Source organism: Pneumocystis murina (genome assembly GCF_000349005.2).
Source record: "Pneumocystis murina B123 chromosome Unknown supercont1.5, whole genome shotgun sequence".
NCBI lineage: Eukaryota > Fungi > Ascomycota > Pneumocystomycetes > Pneumocystales > Pneumocystaceae > Pneumocystis > Pneumocystis murina.
The window spans coordinates 215,512-237,029 of NW_017802363.1; the positions used below are offsets into that span (position 1 = coordinate 215,512).

At 24.6% G+C, this 21,518-nt stretch overlaps 14 protein-coding genes across 14 annotated transcripts; 7 read left to right on the forward strand and 7 right to left on the reverse strand.

The window, feature by feature from the left end:
• Positions 1-198: 198 nt before the first annotated feature.
• Positions 199-760, reverse strand: PNEG_00106 (40S ribosomal protein S15; the record flags this gene model as incomplete). Its single annotated transcript, XM_007873772.1, has 3 exons — positions 627-760; positions 397-578; positions 199-355 (listed from the first exon to the last, which is right to left on the reverse strand). Exons 1-3 carry the CDS (start codon positions 723-725, stop codon positions 199-201), a joined length of 438 nt encoding a protein of 145 aa, XP_007871963.1. The 5' UTR covers positions 726-760.
• An 85-nt stretch (positions 761-845) lies between these two features.
• Positions 846-1,595, forward strand: PNEG_04274 (hypothetical protein). The gene is made up of 3 exons (XM_019757796.1): positions 846-1,230; positions 1,274-1,335; positions 1,385-1,595. Exons 1-3 carry the CDS (start codon positions 996-998, stop codon positions 1,406-1,408), a joined length of 321 nt encoding a protein of 106 aa, XP_019613391.1. The 5' UTR covers positions 846-995; the 3' UTR covers positions 1,409-1,595.
• On the forward strand, positions 1,539-2,955 carry PNEG_04275 (hypothetical protein; the record flags this gene model as incomplete). Its single annotated transcript, XM_007873773.2, has 5 exons — positions 1,539-1,595; positions 1,647-1,925; positions 1,972-2,584; positions 2,643-2,742; positions 2,787-2,955. Exons 1-5 carry the CDS (start codon positions 1,578-1,580, stop codon positions 2,953-2,955), a joined length of 1,179 nt encoding a protein of 392 aa, XP_007871964.2. The 5' UTR covers positions 1,539-1,577.
• A 158-nt stretch (positions 2,956-3,113) lies between these two features.
• On the forward strand, positions 3,114-4,392 carry PNEG_00108 (hypothetical protein; the record flags this gene model as incomplete). The annotated part of the gene is made up of 3 exons (XM_007873774.1): positions 3,114-3,402; positions 3,451-3,587; positions 3,637-4,392. The coding sequence occupies 3 exons, from the start codon at positions 3,114-3,116 to the stop codon at positions 4,390-4,392; spliced, it is 1,182 nt and encodes a 393-aa protein (XP_007871965.1).
• A 246-nt stretch (positions 4,393-4,638) lies between these two features.
• PNEG_00109 (hypothetical protein) lies at positions 4,639-5,696 on the reverse strand (the record flags this gene model as incomplete). The annotated part of the gene is made up of 4 exons (XM_007873775.1): positions 4,639-5,205; positions 5,260-5,334; positions 5,378-5,575; positions 5,622-5,696. The coding sequence occupies 4 exons, from the start codon at positions 5,694-5,696 to the stop codon at positions 4,639-4,641; spliced, it is 915 nt and encodes a 304-aa protein (XP_007871966.1).
• A 234-nt stretch (positions 5,697-5,930) lies between these two features.
• On the forward strand, positions 5,931-7,452 carry PNEG_00110 (hypothetical protein; the record flags this gene model as incomplete). Its single annotated transcript, XM_007873776.2, has 4 exons — positions 5,931-6,077; positions 6,125-6,412; positions 6,460-6,630; positions 6,676-7,452. The coding sequence occupies 4 exons, from the start codon at positions 5,931-5,933 to the stop codon at positions 7,450-7,452; spliced, it is 1,383 nt and encodes a 460-aa protein (XP_007871967.1).
• A 56-nt stretch (positions 7,453-7,508) lies between these two features.
• On the reverse strand, positions 7,509-8,848 carry PNEG_00111 (hypothetical protein; the record flags this gene model as incomplete). The annotated part of the gene is made up of 3 exons (XM_007873777.1): positions 8,606-8,848; positions 7,719-8,562; positions 7,509-7,674 (listed from the first exon to the last, which is right to left on the reverse strand). Exons 1-3 carry the CDS (start codon positions 8,766-8,768, stop codon positions 7,509-7,511), a joined length of 1,173 nt encoding a protein of 390 aa, XP_007871968.1. The 5' UTR covers positions 8,769-8,848.
• Positions 8,849-8,970: 122 nt separating this feature from the next.
• Positions 8,971-9,567, forward strand: PNEG_00112 (hypothetical protein; the record flags this gene model as incomplete). The annotated part of the gene is made up of 3 exons (XM_007873778.1): positions 8,971-9,091; positions 9,145-9,403; positions 9,450-9,567. 3 exons carry the CDS (start codon positions 8,971-8,973, stop codon positions 9,544-9,546), a joined length of 477 nt encoding a protein of 158 aa, XP_007871969.1. The 3' UTR covers positions 9,547-9,567.
• PNEG_00113 (hypothetical protein) lies at positions 9,461-10,268 on the reverse strand (the record flags this gene model as incomplete). Its single annotated transcript, XM_007873779.1, has 3 exons — positions 9,461-9,852; positions 9,900-10,145; positions 10,191-10,268. The coding sequence occupies 3 exons, from the start codon at positions 10,266-10,268 to the stop codon at positions 9,601-9,603; spliced, it is 576 nt and encodes a 191-aa protein (XP_007871970.1). The 3' UTR covers positions 9,461-9,600.
• Positions 10,269-10,320: 52 nt separating this feature from the next.
• On the forward strand, positions 10,321-12,049 carry PNEG_00114 (hypothetical protein). Its single transcript, XM_007873780.1, has 6 exons — positions 10,321-10,359; positions 10,413-10,562; positions 10,606-10,880; positions 10,930-11,091; positions 11,137-11,387; positions 11,436-12,049. The coding sequence occupies exons 1-5, from the start codon at positions 10,343-10,345 to the stop codon at positions 11,361-11,363; spliced, it is 831 nt and encodes a 276-aa protein (XP_007871971.1). The 5' UTR covers positions 10,321-10,342; the 3' UTR covers positions 11,364-11,387; positions 11,436-12,049.
• PNEG_00115 (hypothetical protein) lies at positions 11,409-15,169 on the reverse strand (the record flags this gene model as incomplete). Its single annotated transcript, XM_007873782.1, has 18 exons — positions 11,409-11,420; positions 11,464-11,500; positions 11,545-11,669; positions 11,714-11,967; positions 12,008-12,017; positions 12,091-12,252; positions 12,292-12,525; positions 12,571-12,995; positions 13,036-13,277; positions 13,322-14,025; positions 14,071-14,158; positions 14,199-14,299; positions 14,346-14,485; positions 14,529-14,623; positions 14,672-14,804; positions 14,852-14,914; positions 14,958-15,047; positions 15,091-15,169. 18 exons carry the CDS (start codon positions 15,167-15,169, stop codon positions 11,409-11,411), a joined length of 2,994 nt encoding a protein of 997 aa, XP_007871973.1.
• A 315-nt stretch (positions 15,170-15,484) lies between these two features.
• On the forward strand, positions 15,485-16,871 carry PNEG_00116 (hypothetical protein; the record flags this gene model as incomplete). The annotated part of the gene is made up of 9 exons (XM_007873783.1): positions 15,485-15,493; positions 15,535-15,584; positions 15,633-15,668; positions 15,714-15,730; positions 15,769-16,027; positions 16,075-16,156; positions 16,201-16,347; positions 16,392-16,626; positions 16,669-16,871. The coding sequence occupies 9 exons, from the start codon at positions 15,485-15,487 to the stop codon at positions 16,869-16,871; spliced, it is 1,038 nt and encodes a 345-aa protein (XP_007871974.1).
• A 76-nt stretch (positions 16,872-16,947) lies between these two features.
• Positions 16,948-18,343, reverse strand: PNEG_00117 (hypothetical protein; the record flags this gene model as incomplete). The annotated part of the gene is made up of 4 exons (XM_007873784.1): positions 16,948-17,232; positions 17,275-17,392; positions 17,437-17,546; positions 17,777-18,343. The coding sequence occupies 4 exons, from the start codon at positions 18,341-18,343 to the stop codon at positions 16,948-16,950; spliced, it is 1,080 nt and encodes a 359-aa protein (XP_007871975.1).
• Positions 18,344-18,729: 386 nt separating this feature from the next.
• On the reverse strand, positions 18,730-21,488 carry PNEG_00118 (hypothetical protein). Its single transcript, XM_007873785.1, has 8 exons — positions 21,289-21,488; positions 20,402-21,243; positions 20,236-20,358; positions 19,833-20,192; positions 19,544-19,789; positions 19,137-19,502; positions 18,836-19,093; positions 18,730-18,796 (listed from the first exon to the last, which is right to left on the reverse strand). Exons 2-8 carry the CDS (start codon positions 20,621-20,623, stop codon positions 18,746-18,748), a joined length of 1,626 nt encoding a protein of 541 aa, XP_007871976.1. The 5' UTR covers positions 20,624-21,243; positions 21,289-21,488; the 3' UTR covers positions 18,730-18,745.
• Between the last annotated feature and the right edge of the window lie 30 nt (positions 21,489-21,518).

A 21,518-nucleotide genomic window follows, 5' to 3' on the forward strand; every position in this document is an offset into this window, starting at 1 on the left:
AAATCATCAAATCTTAAATTATTAGCCATTTATTTCTATATAATTACATATTCTTCTATATTCATTTATTTTAATTAAATTAATTTTTAAAAAAAATTAAAATATAAAAATCTAAAAATAAATGGAAACAATAGAGATTATATAAACAAGATCAAAAATGTAAACTTTAGAGTATTTTCTTCCATAAATTAAAATATTTTATTTCAATGGAATAAATCGTGATGAATGAGTAGCACCGATACCAGGACGTCCATGTTTAGTAGGTTTATATGTAAGAGAAAATTCCCCAAGATAATGTCCGACCATTTCCGGTCGAATTTCAACTTGATTAAATACTTTTCCATTATAAATGCCACTTAAAATTATCAATATTTTTTTTGAAAAAAAAATACATACATTACTGATCCAATCATTTCAGGAACTACAATCATGTTTCTTAAATGTGTTTTTACAGTTTCTGGCTTTTCACCTGGAGGTGCTTCTTTTTTAGCTTTTCGAAGTTTCTTAATTAATCCCATTGGTCGACGTTTCAATCCTCTCTGAAATCGTCGACGTGCTCTTGCATGAACCAATTCCATCTATTCATTTTCATACTTTAATAAAAAAATATTCTAACAAAGCCTTACCAACTGCTCTGATGACATATCTAATAATGTTTCTAAATCTACTCCACGATATGTAAACCGACGAAACGTACGTTTCTTTTTCTCTCCTGTCGAGTCCATTTTCAAATCCTAATAATCCTTTTCACAACTTTTTTTATTTCTCTTTTAATGTAATTACCTTTAGTGAGTTTTTAAATTTTTTAAAGACGAGAAATAGCCCTGTATTAACCCTATATTAACATAGGGTTAATATTAATACAAACTCTGACCTTCAAAAATGTATAAGCAGTCACGAGGGTTAGGGTTATAAGATAGTAAGGGTTTTTTTACTGTAAAAAATCTAAAAAATAAAGGCAACTTAAGAAGTTTTAATAGTTCTAACAACTTAATATGAAGCATTTAGCAGCGTATTTATTGCTAGAACTTGGAGGAAATAAGAAACCAACTTCTGAAGATATTAAAAAGGTTTTAGGATCAGTTGGATTAGAAGCAGAAGAAAAAAGATTAAAATCACTTTTGAATCAACTAGAAAATCAATCAATTGAAGAACTTATTGCTAGTGGTAAAGAGAAATTAGCGTCATTATCATCGGTAGCAGTTGGATCGGCTTCAAAAAATGTACAAGGTGAGTAATTTAGATTTTTAAACATTTATTTATATTATAAAAGAAACTGCTGCAAAAGTAGAGGAACCAGTTAAGGAAGAAGAAAAAGAAGAATCAGATGAAGATGTAAGTTTATTTAGAATTTCTTAAAATTCTATAGATTCATGTATTTTAGATGGGATTTGGTCTTTTTGATTAAAATTATAAATTCATGTTTATAATAAAACCATTTCTTATATATAAATCTATATTTTTTATTTATAATTTTATAGAATTTTTTGTTTATATTTGAACTTTTCTATTTCATTTCATTCTTTTAGCAAATATAGTCCAGCGATCTCGAGCTTCATTATAGTAGACCTACAGCGATGAATTCAAGAAGTCAGGTTTTTTAAGAGATTTGTTTAAGTTTTTGAGGATATTTCTTACATTATTAGTACAATTCTTTGTTAGCTATTGCATCATCAAATGACCGGAAACAACAAATATGTCTTGAAGAACTTGAAAAGACAAAGACTCTTCGAGAAGCAGATAATAGAATAAAGGAATCTCAAAACTGTGAAAAAGAACGGAAAGAAAGGGCACAAAGGATATATGAATGTGGATTAGATAAAAAGAAAAGAAATGAGGAGAATTCGTTATCGAATTCATTAAAAATGAAAAATGAATCACAAGGAATTGAAAAAGATTCCATTAAAAAAAGAAGTAGATCTATAGTATATGGATATTTCCTGTTGTTATATGTCTCTGATGAATTTAAAGTCATTTAAGGAATTTATTTCGCAAACGTCTAATATGAATCCTGAAATCTTAAAAATGAATTTAATTGCTAAAATAAATTCAAAAACAAATGTTAATTCTCCTTTGAGTTCAACAACCAATAAAAAAGATGAATCAGATTCTAAATTTTTGGTAAAATCAGGCGCTAATTTTCTTTTGAAGCACGAAACAAGCTCAAAACCTTTTCAAACACATAAACAGCCAGTATCGTTTACGAAAGTACCTTTAGTAAAAAAAAATGATTCATTGTCAAATTATAAGGGCTCTTCTTCATTATCATCTAAATTTTCTATAAACAAAGGAAAAAAGAATCATTTTTCAACTCCTATACGATCTAAGAATCTTACAAAATCAAAAATTATAACAGAATTCCATCCTAATGATTTAATTCTTCTTCATACAGGACCTAAGCGTGATTCTCGGACAATTGAAGAAATTCAAAATAGCATATGGAGAAAAAAGGGCAAGAATTTTCCTTTTCTTTATAAAGATACATCGGAAACAAATAAAAATACACCAGAAACGAATAATTCAAGTAAAATTCCATCTAATAATTGTGTATCCGGGAATATTTCATCTCAAAATTCCTTTTCTGGTATGTTTTTTTATATTATATATATTATTTGTTGATGTTCTAACAAAACAAAATATAGATTATAAAAAAGCTAAGCTAGATTCATCAGAGAAAAACAAAACATTAGATTACAACATATCATCTGAAATATGGAAAATTTTTGGTAAAAGAAAAGAAGAGTATGTTTTTAATTTTTAATATTTTTTAAATAATTATAATTTAGTTATATTTCAAATAATTACGATTCTGATTCTGATATGGAGACAAATGCAGCTCAATTACAAAAAGAAGAAGAATTTTCTTCAAGAATAGGTAAAATTGAAGATAAAGAAGAAGAAAGAAAAGAAATTGAACGAAAAATTAAAAAAAAAAGAAAATTCAATATTTCATAATTATTTTTATCTTCACAATTTTATTTTTTCTTTTTTTTTTTAGGAAAGTTATATTCATTTCGATATAGGAACATTAACATTTTATAGATAAGTTATTTATTCATATATCAAAGAAATACTTGTACCGCTTTCGTTAAAATTTTCAGTTTTTAAAAATTATGAAAAATAATAAACTGGGGTTTGGTACTTTAGCTATCCATTCAGGATCTGGTACAGATCCTCAAACAGGGGCTGTTATCTCACCTATTTACTTATCTACAACATTTGCTCAATTATCCCCAGGAAATCCAGTTTCGAAATATGAATATTCACGCTCAGGAAATCCAACTCGAGAAAATTTTGAAGAAGCTATTAAAACACTTGAGAATGCAAAATATGCATTAGCGTTTTCTTCTGGATGTGCAGCTTTAATGACTATTTTTCATATTTTATCTCCAGGAAGTCATGGTAAAATTACTATAATTAATTTTTAAAAAAAATAGTAATATTCTTTAGCAATTTCTGCCATGGATGTTTATGGTGGTACACATCGTTATCTTACAAAAATTGCGTCAACATATGGTATAGAAGTCACTTTTGCAGATTTAAAAGACGAGAAATCTCTTAATTTGTATATTAGACCAGAAACAAAAGTTTATTTATAAATTCTATATTACTATAAGAAATTTTAATATCTATTAGTTATTGTGGATTGAAACACCAAGTAATCCAACACTTTCAGTAATTGATATTTTTTTTATTTCAAAGTTGGCACATCAACATAACATTATTGTCGTTATAGATAATACATTTCTTTCGCCTTATTTATGCAATCCTCTGGATCATGGTGCAGATATTGTGCTACATTCTGCAACTAAATATATTAATGGACATAGCGATGTAATTTTAGGAGTTATTGCTTTGAATTCCGACGTTTTATATACGAAGTTTAAATTTCTACAGAATGCTATTGGAGCTGTTCCAAGTCCTTTTGATTGTTGGCTTGCACAAAGGGGATTAAAAACGCTTCATCTTCGTTATAAACAATGTTGCATCAATGCTTTAGCAATTGCTAAAGCTCTGGAAAAACATGAATTAGTTATTCAAGTATTTTATCCAGGGCTCGAATCTTATCCTCAAAGAAAAATTGTTGAAAAACAGCATAGAAATGGTTTAGGTGGGGGAATGGTAAGCTTTCGAATAAAAGGAGGATCTACAGCAGCTGAAAAATTTTGTCAATCTACAAAACTATTTTGTCTTGCAGAAAGTTTGGGAGCAATTGAAAGTTTATGTGAAATTCCCGCTTTGATGACTCATTCTGGGATATCAAAAGAAGAAAGAGAAAAAATAGGCATATATGATGATTTAATTCGTTTAAGTGTTGGATGTGAAGAAGAAGAAGATCTTGTTAATGATATATCACAAGCATTGGAAAAATCCTCTATATATAATATTTAAGAATTAAATAAATTATTCTATAATTTTTTTTTAAAAACTGTGTTTAACATATTTAATAAATATTGCCTAATTTATCCATTTTTTAATTACAAATTTTCATAATTTCAACTATTTATCTAATATTTATACTTTATATACAATAAATTATATTTTATTGAATAATTATGTTCTTTCAATAGTAATAATTGATGTTTTATTAAAATTAATTTAGACTTCAGAAATAATTTGAAGAAAAATCTCAGAAAATTATAAAAAACTTTCTATATTAAGTATCACACGTACAATACCAGTATTTATACTTTCATATACATAAGAATAATTTAAATGAAATTCTTCTAATTTTCGTATAAAATCTTCAATTGAAACATCTAATCCAAAATATGTCTTTTTTGCTGCAATAAGAGCTTTACTTTCTTTATGATTTTCAATATTATATGCCAGTATATTTATAAAAGTATTTAAATTTTGTTTTGAATAAATAGTTTCAGAAGCAAGTATTAAATCATGTTTATCTAGAATTAAATGATTCATTTTATCACACCATCCTCCGGAAATGAAATTTATGGTTATTTTTTTTTCTATTAAATCAGAAAGAAACTCCTCTTTTATTGTGTTTGTTATGTTCATTTCTTTCATAGATGCAATTTCTTGATTTTTTATGATTGCCCAAGCCAAAAATAAATTTGGTATAGTTAAAAATTTCAAAACAGAAATATTATAGTCTTGAAAAGTGAAATTTACTGCTTGATTTCTTGAATAAAGAAGAGTTTGTATAAATAATACTACTGAAGGCAAAGCAGAACCACAACCAAGCTATAAATATGAATAATTTATAAAAAAAGTCTATATAATATTTGCCTCAAGAACTTTACTGTATTTTAATGATGTTTTTGAGAGATATTCTACCAAATCATAACTACACTCCCATGTTTTATACCCTCCCTTGTATTTTTTTAAAAAAAAAACAAATATTCATATAGAATACCTCATAAACATTTGGTATAATATCACTAGAACCAGTTAAAAACAATAATTCGCTTTGAGATGTATCATAATCATATGCCATCAGCTGTAATCGAATATCCCAAATTGCACGTTTTGGTAAAAGAGTTTTATAAGAAGAATACTCCTTAAAATCAACTTTAAGAACGTCAAAGCTAATATTTTCTGGCAAAAATTCAATCTAAATATCGGTTTTTTTAGAAAAATCATTAACATTTCTTTCTTACTAATTCTTCAAGAGTGTGCCTCTTTGGAGGTAAAGAAGAGATATTGCTGGATGTATCTTCATTATACGCATCCATATTATTAATTTTATCATCATCTTCAGAACTTTCATTGCTCTTTTCAAAATTAAAACTGAAAGACATTTTAAATTATCAAAATGGATCTACAAAAAACCAAAAATTTCCCAGTAAAAGTTAAAAACCATATAAATTCTAAAGAATATGGACTTTACTCAGAAAAAGACTTTGAAGAAGGTATAATTTTTCTGTTTTTAAAGAGCTTTAGTTTAAAAATAAGGCGAACAAATTTTTATGGTTAAGCCGTTGGTAGCAATTCTTGATGAAAAACATATTTCAAATGGATGTAGTAATTGTTTTATTTGTGAAGAAGATAAGGATGATTCAGAGATTTATTTAATGCCATGTAAGGCTTGTAAAATTCTTCAATATTGTTGTCAGGTATGAATATGGAAAATAGGTCTTAAAAGATCTAATAAAAATAAAAGAAATGCATGGAAGAAGATTGGAATATGTTTCATAAATATGAGTGTTCTTTTTTTTCATCAAAATGGCCTAAAATAATCCCAGGATTTATGAGAATATGTATGAGATTGATTTTCTATGGACGTAACCATCCATCTAGTTTAGAATGGAACACTATCAAAGAACTTGAGAGTCACTTATCAGAAATTATGTCTTCAGAAAAAAAGGAGGAAATTTTGATACTATCAAAAGGTATTCAGAACTTTACAAATGAACCAAATGAGATGTTAGTATTAAATCTACTTTGTAAAGTAAAAAAGAAAACGTATTATGAAATAAAGAAATCTTATGATTTTAGATCATGATTAATTCATTTTCACTATTAACGTCGTCATATGATACTATTGGTACAGCATTAGACCCAACTATTTCACGAATTGACCATTCATGCTATCCTAATGCTACACTTGTCTTTGAAAGAAACAAGATAGCGCTTAGATCACTTCAAAAAATATCTATGAATCAAGAAGTATATAATATATTATATTGTTATAAATTTTTTATATTTGTTTAGATTACTATATCATACATTGATGCAAATAATACACAAAAAAATCGTCAAAATGAACTATTTTCACGTTATTATTTTTTATGCAAATGTATTCGTTGCAAATTCCCAGAAAAAGATGAAAGTTATCTTGTTTTAAAGAATAACATGAGTATAGAAACATTTTCTCATCTTGAAATGCTTATTAATAAAGCATTATCTGAAAAAAATATAAATATTCTCCGAGTTCTTTCTATACTTCACCGTTTAAAAGGATGGAATTCTGCATTATATCCACTTAATGAGCTTCATAAATTGGCATTGATGTATTTCCTTGATGAAAATAAGATTTATAATGCTTTTTGCCATGGACTATTTATTCATCTTATTGGAAATAGAGTCTTTAATAAATATATGGTCGATTTTAATCCCGTATATGTCATACAAAAGTTTCTTCTTATTAAATTAATAATTTTTCAGGCATCAGAGAATTGTGAAACACAATTTAAACAGATAAATGCAAAAGATATGATGATATATGCGTACAAGTTACTTTATGATGTTATTAAATTATCTTATAAGTCCCATGGATCATCTTCTAGATTTTCAAAAAGGTTGCAAAAAACATTTGAAAAGACAGGTGAAGATATTAGTGTTTATTACTGGGGGAAATACTGGCAATCAATATTAAAAGATGACCCTGAGAATCTTGAAATAAAAAAAGAATGCTTAAGAATTGAAGATAATTTTCTTTCAGAAGTAAAAAAATATATTGAGATTTGTATAATAAATTATAAATTTTAATAAAAGTTTATACACAATTTTTATAAGAATTGTTCAAAAAAAAGAACATTTCAATACTATGTTCTATCTTCCTCGCCAAAAGTTTGAAATAAATGTTGAATGGATTCAAGAAGACCTATATATGGATGTCCTTTTTCATATACTAATGTAGTTTCATGATTTAAAAATTCTAAAAACCCACTAACAGGCTTACATATACTATAATGTTTTTTTTTTAAAATACTATTAAATATCAAATATAAAACAAAAAAATAAGCAAATGTTACCTCAATGCAGATAATATTTTTTCTTTGGAATCTGTATCTAATTCATTCCTAAAAAGCACTAATTGAAAATCTTCACACCAATGTTTAATAATTGAATCAATATACATAGAAAAAGAAAGCGATGTTGTTTTAAATTTATCATTATTATAATTTTGATCTTGGAAATAATTATCCTCTATAAAACTTGCACATTTTGATATCAAAGCAGGGTTTTGCGTTTTTTTAAATATCTCATAAAGTATTTTATCACCATGCGTCATATAAAATTCATTCATTCCACTAGATGATTTAACAATAGAAGATAATGTATATAACACTTTTATTTTTATTCCATCATCCTTTTCATATTGTAATCTATTAAGCAAAACTTCTGTAAGCTTCATATCAGAAATATATACAAGCGCTTGAGGATTATTTTGAACAGATGATCCTAAAACTGTAATTGCTAACTTTTTAATAAATATCGAATTTGACGTTTCTAAAAGTTCAATAAGACGTTCCACTGCAAGCCTAGATTTACATATTTTTATTCCAAATTCAAATTCATGTGATAATTCCTCCAGTACTGAAAGAACATTAATCAATTCTTCTGTAGAATCATTATATTTATCCGATATTAAAAGCTTTAAAGCCATAGAAAACTCTTCATGTTCTACTTGAGATATTTTAAGATTAGGTTTTATCTCAGCAATATGGGAAAAAACTGGGCTTTCCTTAATGATATTTGTAGATTCAATATGTCCATCTTGATAAACCAAAATAACATTGTTTTTATCGTTTTCATTCTCATCTATAATCTTAGCTTCCTTTATACCCGTACTAAAATCAAGACGGATATGAAGTCCTCGTAAAATATCAATATATCTCTCTTTAAATATAATTTTTACCTGGAGGAAGTATTTGATCTTCATGAACTACCTGAAACACATTTGTTGCCTCAAAAACCTCTGGATAACATTCTTTTTTACCATGACATATCATTTTCTTTGATTTATCTGCATAAATAAATTTTGAAATTAATATCAATAATAAATAGTTTTTCCATTTCATTTTTTCCCTTTAAAATTCTTTATTTTTTTAAAAAAAACATTGATTTTACTCAAAATATTAATATTTATTATATATTTTTTTAATATTTAATAATTGTTTTTAAGAAATTTTGATATTTTTTAATTTATACTTTATAATGTTTATAGTCGGCATCTACCCTTAAAAAAAGAACATTATTTTATATGTAAAAAATCTAAATATTATGATTTATCAATATAAAAAAGCTATAAATCCTCTGCTATTAAGAAATATTAAAAGAAAATTAACCAACATGTCTATAGACAATTCTAAAAGTAAAATAGTATCAAAATCTCAAGATGAAGGTTTTTTTAAAGAATATAATACAAGCCGAGAGGAATAATTGATTTTTATATAGACTTTTCAGCACCTATATGGAGAAATAGTATATTATGTGTATTTTGTCTTTTAGTAGTATATAAAATAGATGAATGGTATGGTCTACATCATGAAGGAAAAGGAGGTTTTACAAGAGTTATTGAATATTTTATAAAAGATGAAGAAAAATATAGAGAACTTAATATTGAAAATCTTAAAAAAATATCAGAAATAGCAAAAGAACGTTTACACCAACAAGATTCTAAACGAAAATCTATTTATAGATTAAAATTTCCAGAGTAATTTCCAAAAAATTAAATATATTTTTTAATAAGATTAATATAGACAACTTAATCAAGGGAGTTCATATAATTTGAAAGTAGGAACAGAAATTGATCTATCACAATATAATATAAAAAGCGATGTTGACTCTATCAATTGATAAACTTAATTAAAAATCTTCATACATTATTTTCGAAAAATATCTTCTATATTTTTAATTATCTACTCTTCTTTTTTTTATTATATTTGATATATCAATAATAAAACTTCCTTTCCCTTCTTCAATTTGTTTAATAATATTTTTAAGCCATATATCAAATTGATCTTTTTCAAAAATTCCATCCTCAGTAAACCATAAATTAAACATTTCTTTAGCCAAAAACTTTTTTAGAATACCTTCCTTCAGTATTTCAATAGTCAATGTATATGTAGGCCCTTTTTTATTAATAGATGAACGAATACTCAACTATACTCTTTTTAATAAACCAATATATATATATATAATATTTATACTCGAATCTCGCCTTTTCTTCCCTGATAAATAATGCTTCTGCCTGCTGTACAATTCCATAAAGTATAACATCCATATAAAATAAAATATCCAATAACTCCCCATAAAGTATATGTTTTAGAAGGCTTAAAACCAAAAATATAATTACATGTAGCAACATTTGAACATATAATAACAAGTGTATATCCAAGAATAAATCTTATATTCATTAAAAGATAAGTTTCTTGATATCCCATTGTAGTCATAAACTATTAAAAATAAGACCAATTTAATTACTTCTTATCTTTAATTACCGGACTAACTGAGTCGTCTATAGTATATTTTACTTCTTGAATTGAAGATAAATTAGTTTTTTTTAGTTTATTCATCATTTATCTTATATTTTTAGATAAAAATTTGCGGGTTTAAAAGACGATATTAACCTTTTTTATTAAAGGTTAAAAAAATGGACTTAAAAAAGAGGTTTTTATTAAGAATTTTTAATTAAATTTAAGAAATAGTTAATATTTTTATAGCCAAGATCTATATCTTGACAAATCTTTAAGAAATTGGGTTCTTTTTTCTATATTTATTGTTATGATCTTAACAGGAATTATGAAACATTATATTAGTATTTTATTATTAGAAACACCTAGGAAAATGACGGTTAAAGAGATAAGAGAGATGTATTTTTGTTAATTGAATTGATTGGTAGTAATATATTTTTAGAAGGGCATTACAACGGTCAGAGATTTTGAGAGTTAATTGTAATCATATACCATTTGCAGCGTTTTATGCTCGAAAAACATTTTTAATTAAAGCATTTTCTAATGGGGAATATCTAGAAAATCCGGAGCTTAGAGGGTCTCAACTTATGAATCCTATGATAAATCTAAAAAACATGGATCAAATGATGAGAATTTTTAAAAGTAATATGGCTAATATTATTCCTCAAACAATTATTATGGCATGGATTAATTTTTTTTTTAATGGATTTATATTAAGTATATTTAATTATTATTTTTATTTTTGAATTATAAATAAGGATCTTAGTAAAACTTCCGTTTCCTCTTACATTGAGATTTAAATCAATGTTGCAGTCAGGTGTTGCTACAGATGATCTTGATGTTTCATGGGTTTCATCACTGTCATGGTATTTTCTTAATTTTTTTGGATTGAAACCAATCTATGATCTTATATTGGGAGACGGAAATTGTTTGTATTTAATTTAATAATTAAATTTTTAATATATATTTTTAGTTGCAAGTGGGGGAGAAACAACAGGAATAGAAATGGCAATACCAGGCATGATTGAATCGAATTCTAATATGTCAGATCTTCAATCATATATTCCTTCAGGAACTGATCCCGATAAATTATTTTCAATAGAAATTGAGAATTTAGAACTTGTTATGCATAAATGGATTTTAGAAGATGTAGAAGATAGAATACTTGAAAAGTATCAAAACATGGAGATATATTCATGAATATTACAAGATTATATATAAATAGTAACATTAAATATAATTGAATCATATATGCCACTAAGATAATATTAGCCAATTTTTCTATTTCTACCTATATTACCTTATGTTTTGTTTTTCTGGCTTCTTCTCTAACATCTCTATTTGATATCAGAATAATGCATAAATGATATCCAATTAATACTTTTTAGGATCATCTAATACCATTGTAAGTTTACGAATAATTTTATTTTTAAAAGGATATATGGATTCAGTTTTTAAAACTGTTGGGAACAATCCTAAACATTGAAGCGCTGTAATCTGAATATTCTAGAAAAATAAGTACATCAATAAATATATTGGTTTCAATTCACCGTGGAATTGTCTTTTTTGGTAATAAATGTTAGAAGAAAAGGAATAATAGATGCAAGATGTTCTACCACCAAATCTGGAGATTCTAATGTTATAGTATAAAGAGTATTAATATTAGATGCTTTTAATTTGCAATTGTCAAGAGAAAAACATTGAAGAAGTATAGGAAAAATAGAAACTAATTCTGGAAAAATAACTTGTTTTGGAATATATTGAATGACATAGGAAAAGATAACTAAATAATTAGACTTAAGATCTATTTATCAATTAATGGTATTATTTAAATGTTTGAGGACTTTCCTGGAGCTATAGAATTTATTATTTTAATTAATTTGGGTAATATATAATAGAAAAAGTTCTGTTTATATAAAAGTCGAACAGATGCATAATTTTCCTTATTAATTAATTCATCTTCATCCAAAATTATTCCAAAATTATATGAAATGAATTCGCCGAGATGTTTATCATCTAAAAAATTTATAAGTTTATCTAATAATACATAACCATATTTATTTGTTTTCAAAATCAACGCCTTTATAACCTAAAAATATTAAAAAAATTGCAATTAGGAAAATATTACCCAAAAAATATATAATATCATGAGTTTTTTTTTTGAAATGTCATTTTCAGAAAATTTTGAAATTTCATTTAAGAATATTTCACAATAATCAGAATTTAGTTCATCGCTATATTTATTATAAATCAAAGATATAAATCTAAATAAGAAAATGCGTTGTTCATCTTCTAATTGATTTTCTAAAATTAAATCTGTTGCTGTTTTTATAAAAACTAGTTTCAAATCTAGAGGTAAAAGCTAATTAAAATAAGCAATAGATATAATAGGATATAAAAAATAAACCTCTTTTTGAATTCCTGCAAATGCGCTAATAAAAATTGGAAGTGTTTTTTTTTGATATAAAGTAGAATTTTTATCAAAAGGTTTAAAAACTTTAAGTATTTCAGTATTTTTTGAGAGAAATAATAAATTAGAATTTCCATTTATAAATAAATTAATTAAATCAGCAATAAATAGTTTTTGCTTTTGAAAATTTGAAGAACGCACTATTAAATTAGTTATTTGAGAAATAATGCTTATTATTTTTGAATCTATAATTATATTTTCTTTGGAATCAATACAAGCATTTATTACACGAGTAAAAAGTTGAGGTAATAATTGATTAATATATGAACCTATATCTAATTTCTTTCTGGTAAAATTTGTCCTAATTGCTAGTAAAAGTGTAAACATAAGTGCTCTTCCATATAATATTTTTCTGTCATTAACTATTTTATTAATAAAATTGAAAACATATATTATAATTACCAAAAATAATATCATCAAATTTTTTAATTAAATGAGTAGTGAGAGTAGTAAATAATCGTTTTTCTACACAAAGATAAGACAATGTTGTTAAAATAACTTCATCTTGAGACTGAAAAAGGTTATTTAGTGTCAATGAATAACTTTCTTCTGATAACAATTTTAAAAAGTTAGGAAAAGTTATTTCAAAAATAAGATTAGGCTTGATTTCTGCAATCTTAACCAGTGCATCTAAAGCTTCTGCCCTAATTTAATAAGAAATTAAATAATAGATATCTTTTAATCATACTTTAAACTATCTTCTTTAATAATTATTTCATTATAATATTCTACTATTAATTTCAGTTCATTATATTGCAAAAGATCATGTATTTGACTAAAAGTTAGAAGGAAGCGTATAGCAGCAGCTTTTATATATTTGTTTGAAAAAGATGAGGTTGTTAATGAATTATATGAAATAGTCAACAATCTATCTTTTTCCTGAATTAAAATAGAATCATCAGGAATTTCATCTATTTTTTTTTCATAAGAACCATAAACATGAAGCCCTGAAAGTAGAATAAATGATAAAAGCTCCAAAATAGCTGTTTTAGTATTTATTGAATCTTCTTTTTCGAATCTTGAGACTAAATCAGAAACACAAAATTTAGAAAGTATTTCAAAAGCATATTTAGATGACGATGAAAGAGCATAAAGAATTTTTATACCATTTTTCGCAGTTTTTGTATCTGGTTCTTTAAAATGATCATTGATTTCATTTGAAATAAAACTAAAGAATTCCAATAATGAATTTTTTTTCGAAATCTCTGATGTTTCTTTAGACAAAGTTTTTGATATTATAAAAAGACAATCTAATGATTTCTTCAGAAAATCATCATCTGTGCCTTCGAACAAATCATTTTTTAATGTGTTCCATATTTGTAAAACATAAATCTTAATAACATTAGGTGAATATGTTTTCATACAGAAGGATAGGATATCTAATATATCTTTCTAGTTAAATATTAAAAAAAGTAATAAATAGTTGAAAAAAATTACTTTTATACTGACAGAAGAAAAATTATATTTATTTATTAATAATGGGATAGAATACGGCGACAAAATATCATTCGCAGATAGACATTTACTAAATATTTAGAAAGCTTTTATTTTAAAAAAAGACTCACTTTAACCAAAATTTTAAATCATCTGAAGTAATTCCAAAAACATCATTAATTGATGGTTTAAAGGTAATTGGAAAATAACAAAATAATAAATCAAAAATATCCTAAAATATAAAGTTATTATAATATTAATATAGAAAAAATCTCAACCTTCGCATAAGAAGTTATATCAAATTCAGAAATAACTGTATTCATAATAGAAAATACCAAAATCAAATTTCTAGGATCTTTTTCTCTGCCTATAATTTTAATTAACCCTTTGATAAATTCCGGCCCCATCTTTTTTAATGCTATCAATGTAATTTAGAATATTACAAATATATAAAATAATACCTTTTTGATGTTTTATTACTAACTCACTCAAAATTTGAAATACAACATATCTGATAGATTGTATATTACTTTCAGAATCAAAATTTTTAAAAAGACTTCCTTGCCATTAAATTATACTTAAAAAAAAATAAAAAATTATTTACCCTCCGCACATAAATACTGCCTCTTTATCATCAAAAAAATCCATCTTTTGTAAAGAATATAGACCAGAAAGAATTTCTTTTACGCATGATTGATCACAAAGACAATCACAATAAAATCGTGTTAAAACATGTACTTAATAGTCAACTCAATCATCTAATAACTAATTGATTTTAGTTTACTTTGTTGTGAATCAAGTATTTTTCTAGATATTGATTCAATTACGCCTGAAAGCAAAATAATAACTAAATACTCCACAATGCGTATATAATAAATACATATACATACCTTTTTTCCTTCTAAATTCCTTATTTTCTGTTAAATATTTCCCAAGACATTCGATAAATTCAAGAATTTTTATATTTTTATTATCAATATCTATTATATTAATGATGAAATATACTACATAATAAATTTTTACCTTTTGAAATTATATCTACCAATTCTTTATAATTTTCTTTTGAATCTAAAGAAAAATAGTTATCTATTTTTTGATCCATAATAATTAAGGTTTTTAGAGGATTAAAGGTTTTATATTATCGTTAAATTTTTAACTATTTTTAAAACGAGTTAATAAATATCTTATGAAAATATATTATTTTAATGTGAATATAAAGTAAAAATTTATCTTTATATAAGATTTTTATTAAAGATATTTTTTTTTTAAAAATCTAATCTTTAATTTTTAAAATAATTATTTTAATCCAAATTATTTTTTAATTTATAAATTTTAAATTTTTATATTATCAATCAGTTAAGAAACAATCAGACTTTAAATAAAAACAAAAACATTAAAAAACAAGATTATTTTTTTAATGCTTCATGTAAAATCCTTTTTTTTTTATGAATAATAATTAATTATAAGATTTTTTTATCACAATATTCTTTGATTTTATTATTAATATTTGGAGGATGGTAGTAATAATAACTATTTATAGACATTTTAATTTTAATATTTTTAAGTTGTTCAAATATTTTTGTTTTAGAAACCATTATTAAGTAAAAAAAGTAAAAAATATACTTTAAAGATTAATATTTTTATAGGAAAGAACCAAATTCAGGTATGAAGTGTTATAAAAAAAAAAAATAATAAATAAAGGATTATTAATAACTTTTTTTCAATTCTTATATATTACAATTGAAGGATTAATTTATAATTTTTTTACAAGATCAACATTATTAATAAAAAGAAATGTTCCCATTCGTTCTTGGATGATTATTGTTTCTTTATTTTTTATGGCAACTTTTTTAAATAACAAGGCATATAGTTATGGCATTTCTGTTCCTATGCATATCATTACCCAGAGTGGAGGAATATTTATTTTGGTTATTTTAGAATGGTTATATATAAATAAAAAGTAAGAACTTAAATTTTTATTTTTCTTTAAATTTATATGAACATTAGACCTAATATTTATGAAATATTAGCAATCATGATTCTTACATCTGGAGTAATTATTGCTAATATTTCTAATATTTCAAAAAAGGTTAAAAATGATTTTTTATTTTTAAATATTTTAATTTAAACTAGTATTCTTCAGATTTGTCCATGCCAGAATATACTAAAGGCATAATTATTTTAATTATTTCTCAAATTCTTAGATCTTTTATGAGTATATATATGGAAAAAACTTTTAAATTATATTCTCCAAACTGGAAAGAAGTTAATTTTTATATGGTTAGTGCATTAAAAAGAAGAAAAGAAGTCTCATATTTTATAAGCATTTTTTTTCTTTTTTATTTTATATACCAATGCTTCCAAAAATATATTCACAAACTAAATTATTTAATTGTTTTCAAACACCATTTATTTCACAAAAAAATCTTAGCACAAACTTATATAAATATCTAGACATATTTTTGAAATTTAAAATTCCAAAAACTTCTAACTATTTGTTTTATCTTTACATCAATATAATTACTCAATCATTATGTGTTCAAGGGATAAATAGATTAAGTATTATATTTATATAATTTATAAAATTTAAACATATTTTAGATGTTATTTCTACAGCTTTAACAGCAAATATAATACTTAATTTACGAAAGTTTATTAGTTTAATTTTGAGTATTTATATGTTTGAAAACAAAAGAAATTTTGGGACTATATCTGGAATAATTTTAGTATTTAGTGGCAGTATATGGTACAGTATTGAAGTACATAAAAAGAAAGCTATAAACAATAAATCCAAAAAAAGTTAACTTTATTTTTTAAAAAGAAACAATTTAAATAATTTATTTAAAAAAATAAAATTAAAAAATTTATTAATAAATATAATTAATATCTTTTTAAATACCCAATATTCCAGATATCAAACTGTCTCATACTTTCAGGAATTAAAGAATTGCTTTTTTTAAGTGAATATAATAAACTTTCAACCATTTCTGAATGAAATGAAATATTATTAAAATTCAATTTTATATTAGTATCTTGAATTAACATATAAAATACTTTCATTACACGAACTCCAGGAAATTTATTGTATGTTTTGTTACTAATATTTACATCAGATGTATAAAACGAACCATTTGTTATTCTTAAATCGGAATTAAATACCCATATCTATTTATAAATAAAAATTATATATATATATATATATCATACCTTTAATATGCATTTTCCTGATTCTTCATTACAAATATCAAATTTATGATCTGGGTATATTTCAATCAAAGCTAATAATTCAGCAGAAATAAAAATATCAATATCAAAAGAGATTATTCTGAAAAAAAATCAGAATAAATTATTTTAAGATTAATAAACAACTTTTCCATATTTTTTTCAGCCAGTTTCCATTTATAAAGTTTTATTCCATCTTCAATTAATATACCTATATTCATATGGCAAAAATTACATAACGCTTTATTTTTTTCAACCTAATAAATAATTAGTAATGTTGACTTTCATAAATCTTATCCAATAGTATCTTTAAATTGCATAATGAAATAACGAGTCTAGAGATGATAAAAATCCATCTTTAATTGAGGATATCTTATCATATTTTAATGTACGGCTTTTGTATCAGTACAAAGACATAGAGTCATATAATACTTTCTTTAAGCCAAATATAAAATAATCACTCAATTATCCTAAAAATTATCTTTACCTTTATATTTTGTAGATTTTTTTCAGAAATCAGAAAATATGATAACCCTACAAAAATAATACCAGAATCAGAAAGAGACTTAATTTTTTGTAACATCCCATAATTCCCAAATGCATTATATTTTTCTTTGCAACATACCCAATAATCCATCATATCAACCCAGTTATCTGATGGAAGATTTCTCCAATGTTTTATTTGATCTTTATTCAATAAAAAACACAAACAAAACCCACAACAAAAATCAGAATTAGGATCAATATATACTGCTGACCATGGAGATATCTCTTTCAAACTCTTAATAGAAAAATTACTTAATGGAAGACGGATTGATAAAGTATTAAGTTGTTGATTTACTTGTATAGATACATCTTTTTCAGTTTCATCAGGAAGAAAAATAATTTCTGATATTTCATTGGATTTTATATAAATAGAATGTGTATTAAAAAGCTTTAAAGAGCTTGGTTGATATATATTTTCTGAAAACTCTAAAACAAGATTGATAACTCGAATATGTGAAAGAGCTTCTGCAATAAAAAACAAATCTTTCTTAGGTTTTTCAATATTCATAATTAAATAATACTATTGTGTATAGTTCTCATTTTCTTCTAATAAAATTATTTTAAATTATAATATTCATAACATTAAAAAAAATTACGTTATCCTAATTTTTAAGTCTAAAAAATAAAATTATAAATATATTTTATTAGTAATATATTAGTTTTCCAATATTTGATGTGAAAAGACTTTGAAATATAAACAAATTAGAAGAAATATCTTATGCCTAAAAAACAGATTCGAAAAAGTATAATATAAAGGAAATTAGCCATGTTTTTAAAACATGTGATTTAAAGTCATTTCAGCAAAATCAAGTCTAGAGATAAAAATATGTATAACTGAAAGAATAGCATTAGTTTGTAAAAATTTTTAAAAATCATAAGCAATATTAACTCGATCCTAATTTACAATAATTCATAATATTTCATTAATATATTTCAAAGCTTGTTTATATACATTTAACAGCTAAAAGGTGTTATTTTTTTCAATAATAACAAATATTACCTTCTGAATTTTTTCTCGTTCCATCGTCAATGTTTCATCTTCATAAAGTAGATCATCAAAGAATTCTTCTCTATACAATTCAGTAACAAGCTTGTTTTGGAGGCATTTCTTGCAATAATTCACAAGAAAATGCATAATAGCTTTTGGGACTTGATCTTGAATAGTTTCTCGTACACTATTAAAATAGGATATTATTAAACTACGAATTAAATTAACCTCCAATTGTTGTCTTTCAGTCATATTTTCATCATAATCACTCTTTTAGGTAAATTAGCAAATGAATGTGTATTTAAGAACTTACATCAACAATATCTAAAGAATCTTTATTTAGAGATACTATATCATGAGAAATAGAATTATCTGGATATTTAAGTGTATTCAGGTCTTTTTCTGAAAATGGAATTGATGACCGTGGGGTTTTTGTATATTCTTTTTTATCATTGCTAAAAAAATTAAAAAAAAGTTCCTTAATATCAGATGAATTAATATGTCCTATTGAATTTGAAAATATCCCACTTTGTAAAGCGAAATCACTATTTAATTCAAAACCAGGAACTCCTGTTTCACGAGAACACGTATTATTTTGTACTATGTTATTAGTTAAATCATTAGGAACTGATCGTGAAGATTCCAATATCCCATTAGTCGCAATTATATTTCCAGATACCTTAAATTACGTTATTAAACATAATTTTTATTTATATTTACCCTTCTTTTATTATCTGTTTCTTTTTTATCTGCTTTTATATTTTTTTTGTCTTTATTAGAATCTTGAAAAATAGAAGAAATCAAACCCATTCTATCAACAAAATTTGGATTATCAATATTTATATATGCCATTTGAATTAGTATTAAACTTTCAACATAATTAGATGTAGGTTCTAGTCGTTCTCTTAATAAATCTGACATGATTTCAACAAGCTTAGCTTGAAGTCGTGGATATCTCTCAAGTTCCTAAAAGCGATTAAAACGTTTGAATTAAATACATTTATTCTACATTATTACAACATGCATAACATACTTTTACACATTCTTCATAAACAAGTTCAACGCATCTCCGACTTGGTATTTCAAGCAATTTAATTTGAGGTTTTACAAGAATATCAAAAGCAAGACCAGGAACAAACAAAGACGATCGAGGACCAGATGAATTTCTAATAGCAGTTCTAATATTTTGAACAGTTAAATTTTCTGTTGGATCAATCATATTTAAAGCATGTTTAAAAATATTATTAAATATGTAATAAATTCTAGCTCCACCACAAAGCTCTTTTGTTGAAATTTCAGAAGATGATCCATCAATAGAAGAAATAAAGGCATTCGAAAATCCATTTATAAGGTAAAGTAAAGCAGAACCCTATAAGATTAATTAAAACCAGTAAATTTAAATATACAGATACTTTATTTTTTGCTATAAGACATTGACTATCAGAAGAAGAAATCCCTTGTCGTGTCTGTTCCATAAGTGTTATAAGCTTTGCTTTTATATCAGGAAGTTTTTCTCGTATATGCTGCATAAGAATCTATCTTTCATTAATTATGTTAAAACAAATATAAAAATCAAACAATATTCAAAGATTTAACAAGATATGGGGTACCGCATAAATGTGATATGTTTTTATATATAGGATGATTACAAAAAAAATCACGTTCAAAACGCAATGAATCTTTTAAGCTTTTATTTGTTATGATATCTTGCTGACTACGATTAACAACTGCAATGAATCCAAGTTTCAAAGGATATACACGCCCTAATAAAATATCAAGTGCATTGGTACCATGATCCATTAAATCAAGTTTTGTAAGAACCCCAATTGTTCTTTTTCTTTGAGGATCAACCTGGCGTGCAAGTTTTAAGGATTCTGAATTAACCAAATCTACATTTGCAGGAGTTACTGCCAAAATAATACTATTTTATTTACTTAACCAATATTAATATATTCCTATGAAAAAAGTTACCAATTTGGTTTTGCAATATAATCTTGAATAAGAGAACGTACTTGACGTTCAATATCTAATGGTTGGTCACCAACAGGAATTTTTGTTAATCCTGGAAGATCCACTAATGTAAGATTTAAAACATAAGGAGAAAATATTTTAAGTTGAATAGGCAATCTATTAATTCCTTTATTATTTCCTGCAACTCTAAACGTTTCATTTTCAATTTCACTGCGAACTTCTGTAAATTGTGTATATCGCTTCCCTGGATTATGAGAAAACTCTGCCCATTCTTGTTCTTTATCTATAAATCCTTTTGTTTTAGTATTTGCCGCAGGAGATATATTAATAAGCTGTAATATTAAAGGACGTCTAGTCACAATTCCTGATCCACGAGGCAAAAAATCTTTACCGACAATATTTTCCAAGACAGAGCTTTTACCGCTTGATTGACTTCCAACAACAACAACCTTAATTATTTTAAATAAAGTCTTTTAGAGTAAAATAAGCAATACTTGAGGCAAATCAATACTATCTGTTCCAACAGTATTAAACACAAGATCTTGAAGCTTGTTTAAAAGTGGAATCATATCTTCTAAAGATCCCATTTTTATAATTTTACTTTGTTTAAGAATATTAAATGACTTTTTATTAGAAAAAAAAGACGCCTATTTAATATTAATAATTAGAAATTTTATGATTCTTTTTCTAAAAATCTCTTATATAGTCTAATAATATAAAATAA

Bases quoted from the DNA above. Each gene is read 5' to 3' on its own strand.
- PNEG_04274 (XM_019757796.1), top strand. From the start codon at position 996: ATGAAGCATTTAGCAGCGTATTTATTGCTAGAACTTGGAGGAAATAAG. The intron at 1,231-1,273 runs GTGAGTAATTTA...ATATTATAAAAG, and splicing joins GGCTTCAAAAAATGTACAAG to AAACTGCTGCAAAAGTAGAG. The intron at 1,336-1,384 runs GTAAGTTTATTT...CATGTATTTTAG, and splicing joins AAGAAGAATCAGATGAAGAT to ATGGGATTTGGTCTTTTTGA.
- PNEG_00114 (XM_007873780.1), top strand. The intron at 10,881-10,929 runs GTATATTTAATT...TAAGGATCTTAG, and splicing joins TTTTAATGGATTTATATTAA to TAAAACTTCCGTTTCCTCTT. The intron at 11,092-11,136 runs GTTTGTATTTAA...ATATATTTTTAG, and splicing joins TATATTGGGAGACGGAAATT to TTGCAAGTGGGGGAGAAACA.
- PNEG_00118 (XM_007873785.1), bottom strand. From the start codon at position 20,623: ATGGATCATGGTACCAATGCACTTGATATTTTATTAGGGCGTGTATAT. The intron at 20,359-20,401 runs GTTTGATTTTTA...AATGAAAGATAG, and splicing joins TTGTTAAATCTTTGAATATT to ATTCTTATGCAGCATATACG. The intron at 19,790-19,832 runs GTAGAATAAATG...AATCGCTTTTAG, and splicing joins GTTATGCATGTTGTAATAAT to GAACTTGAGAGATATCCACG.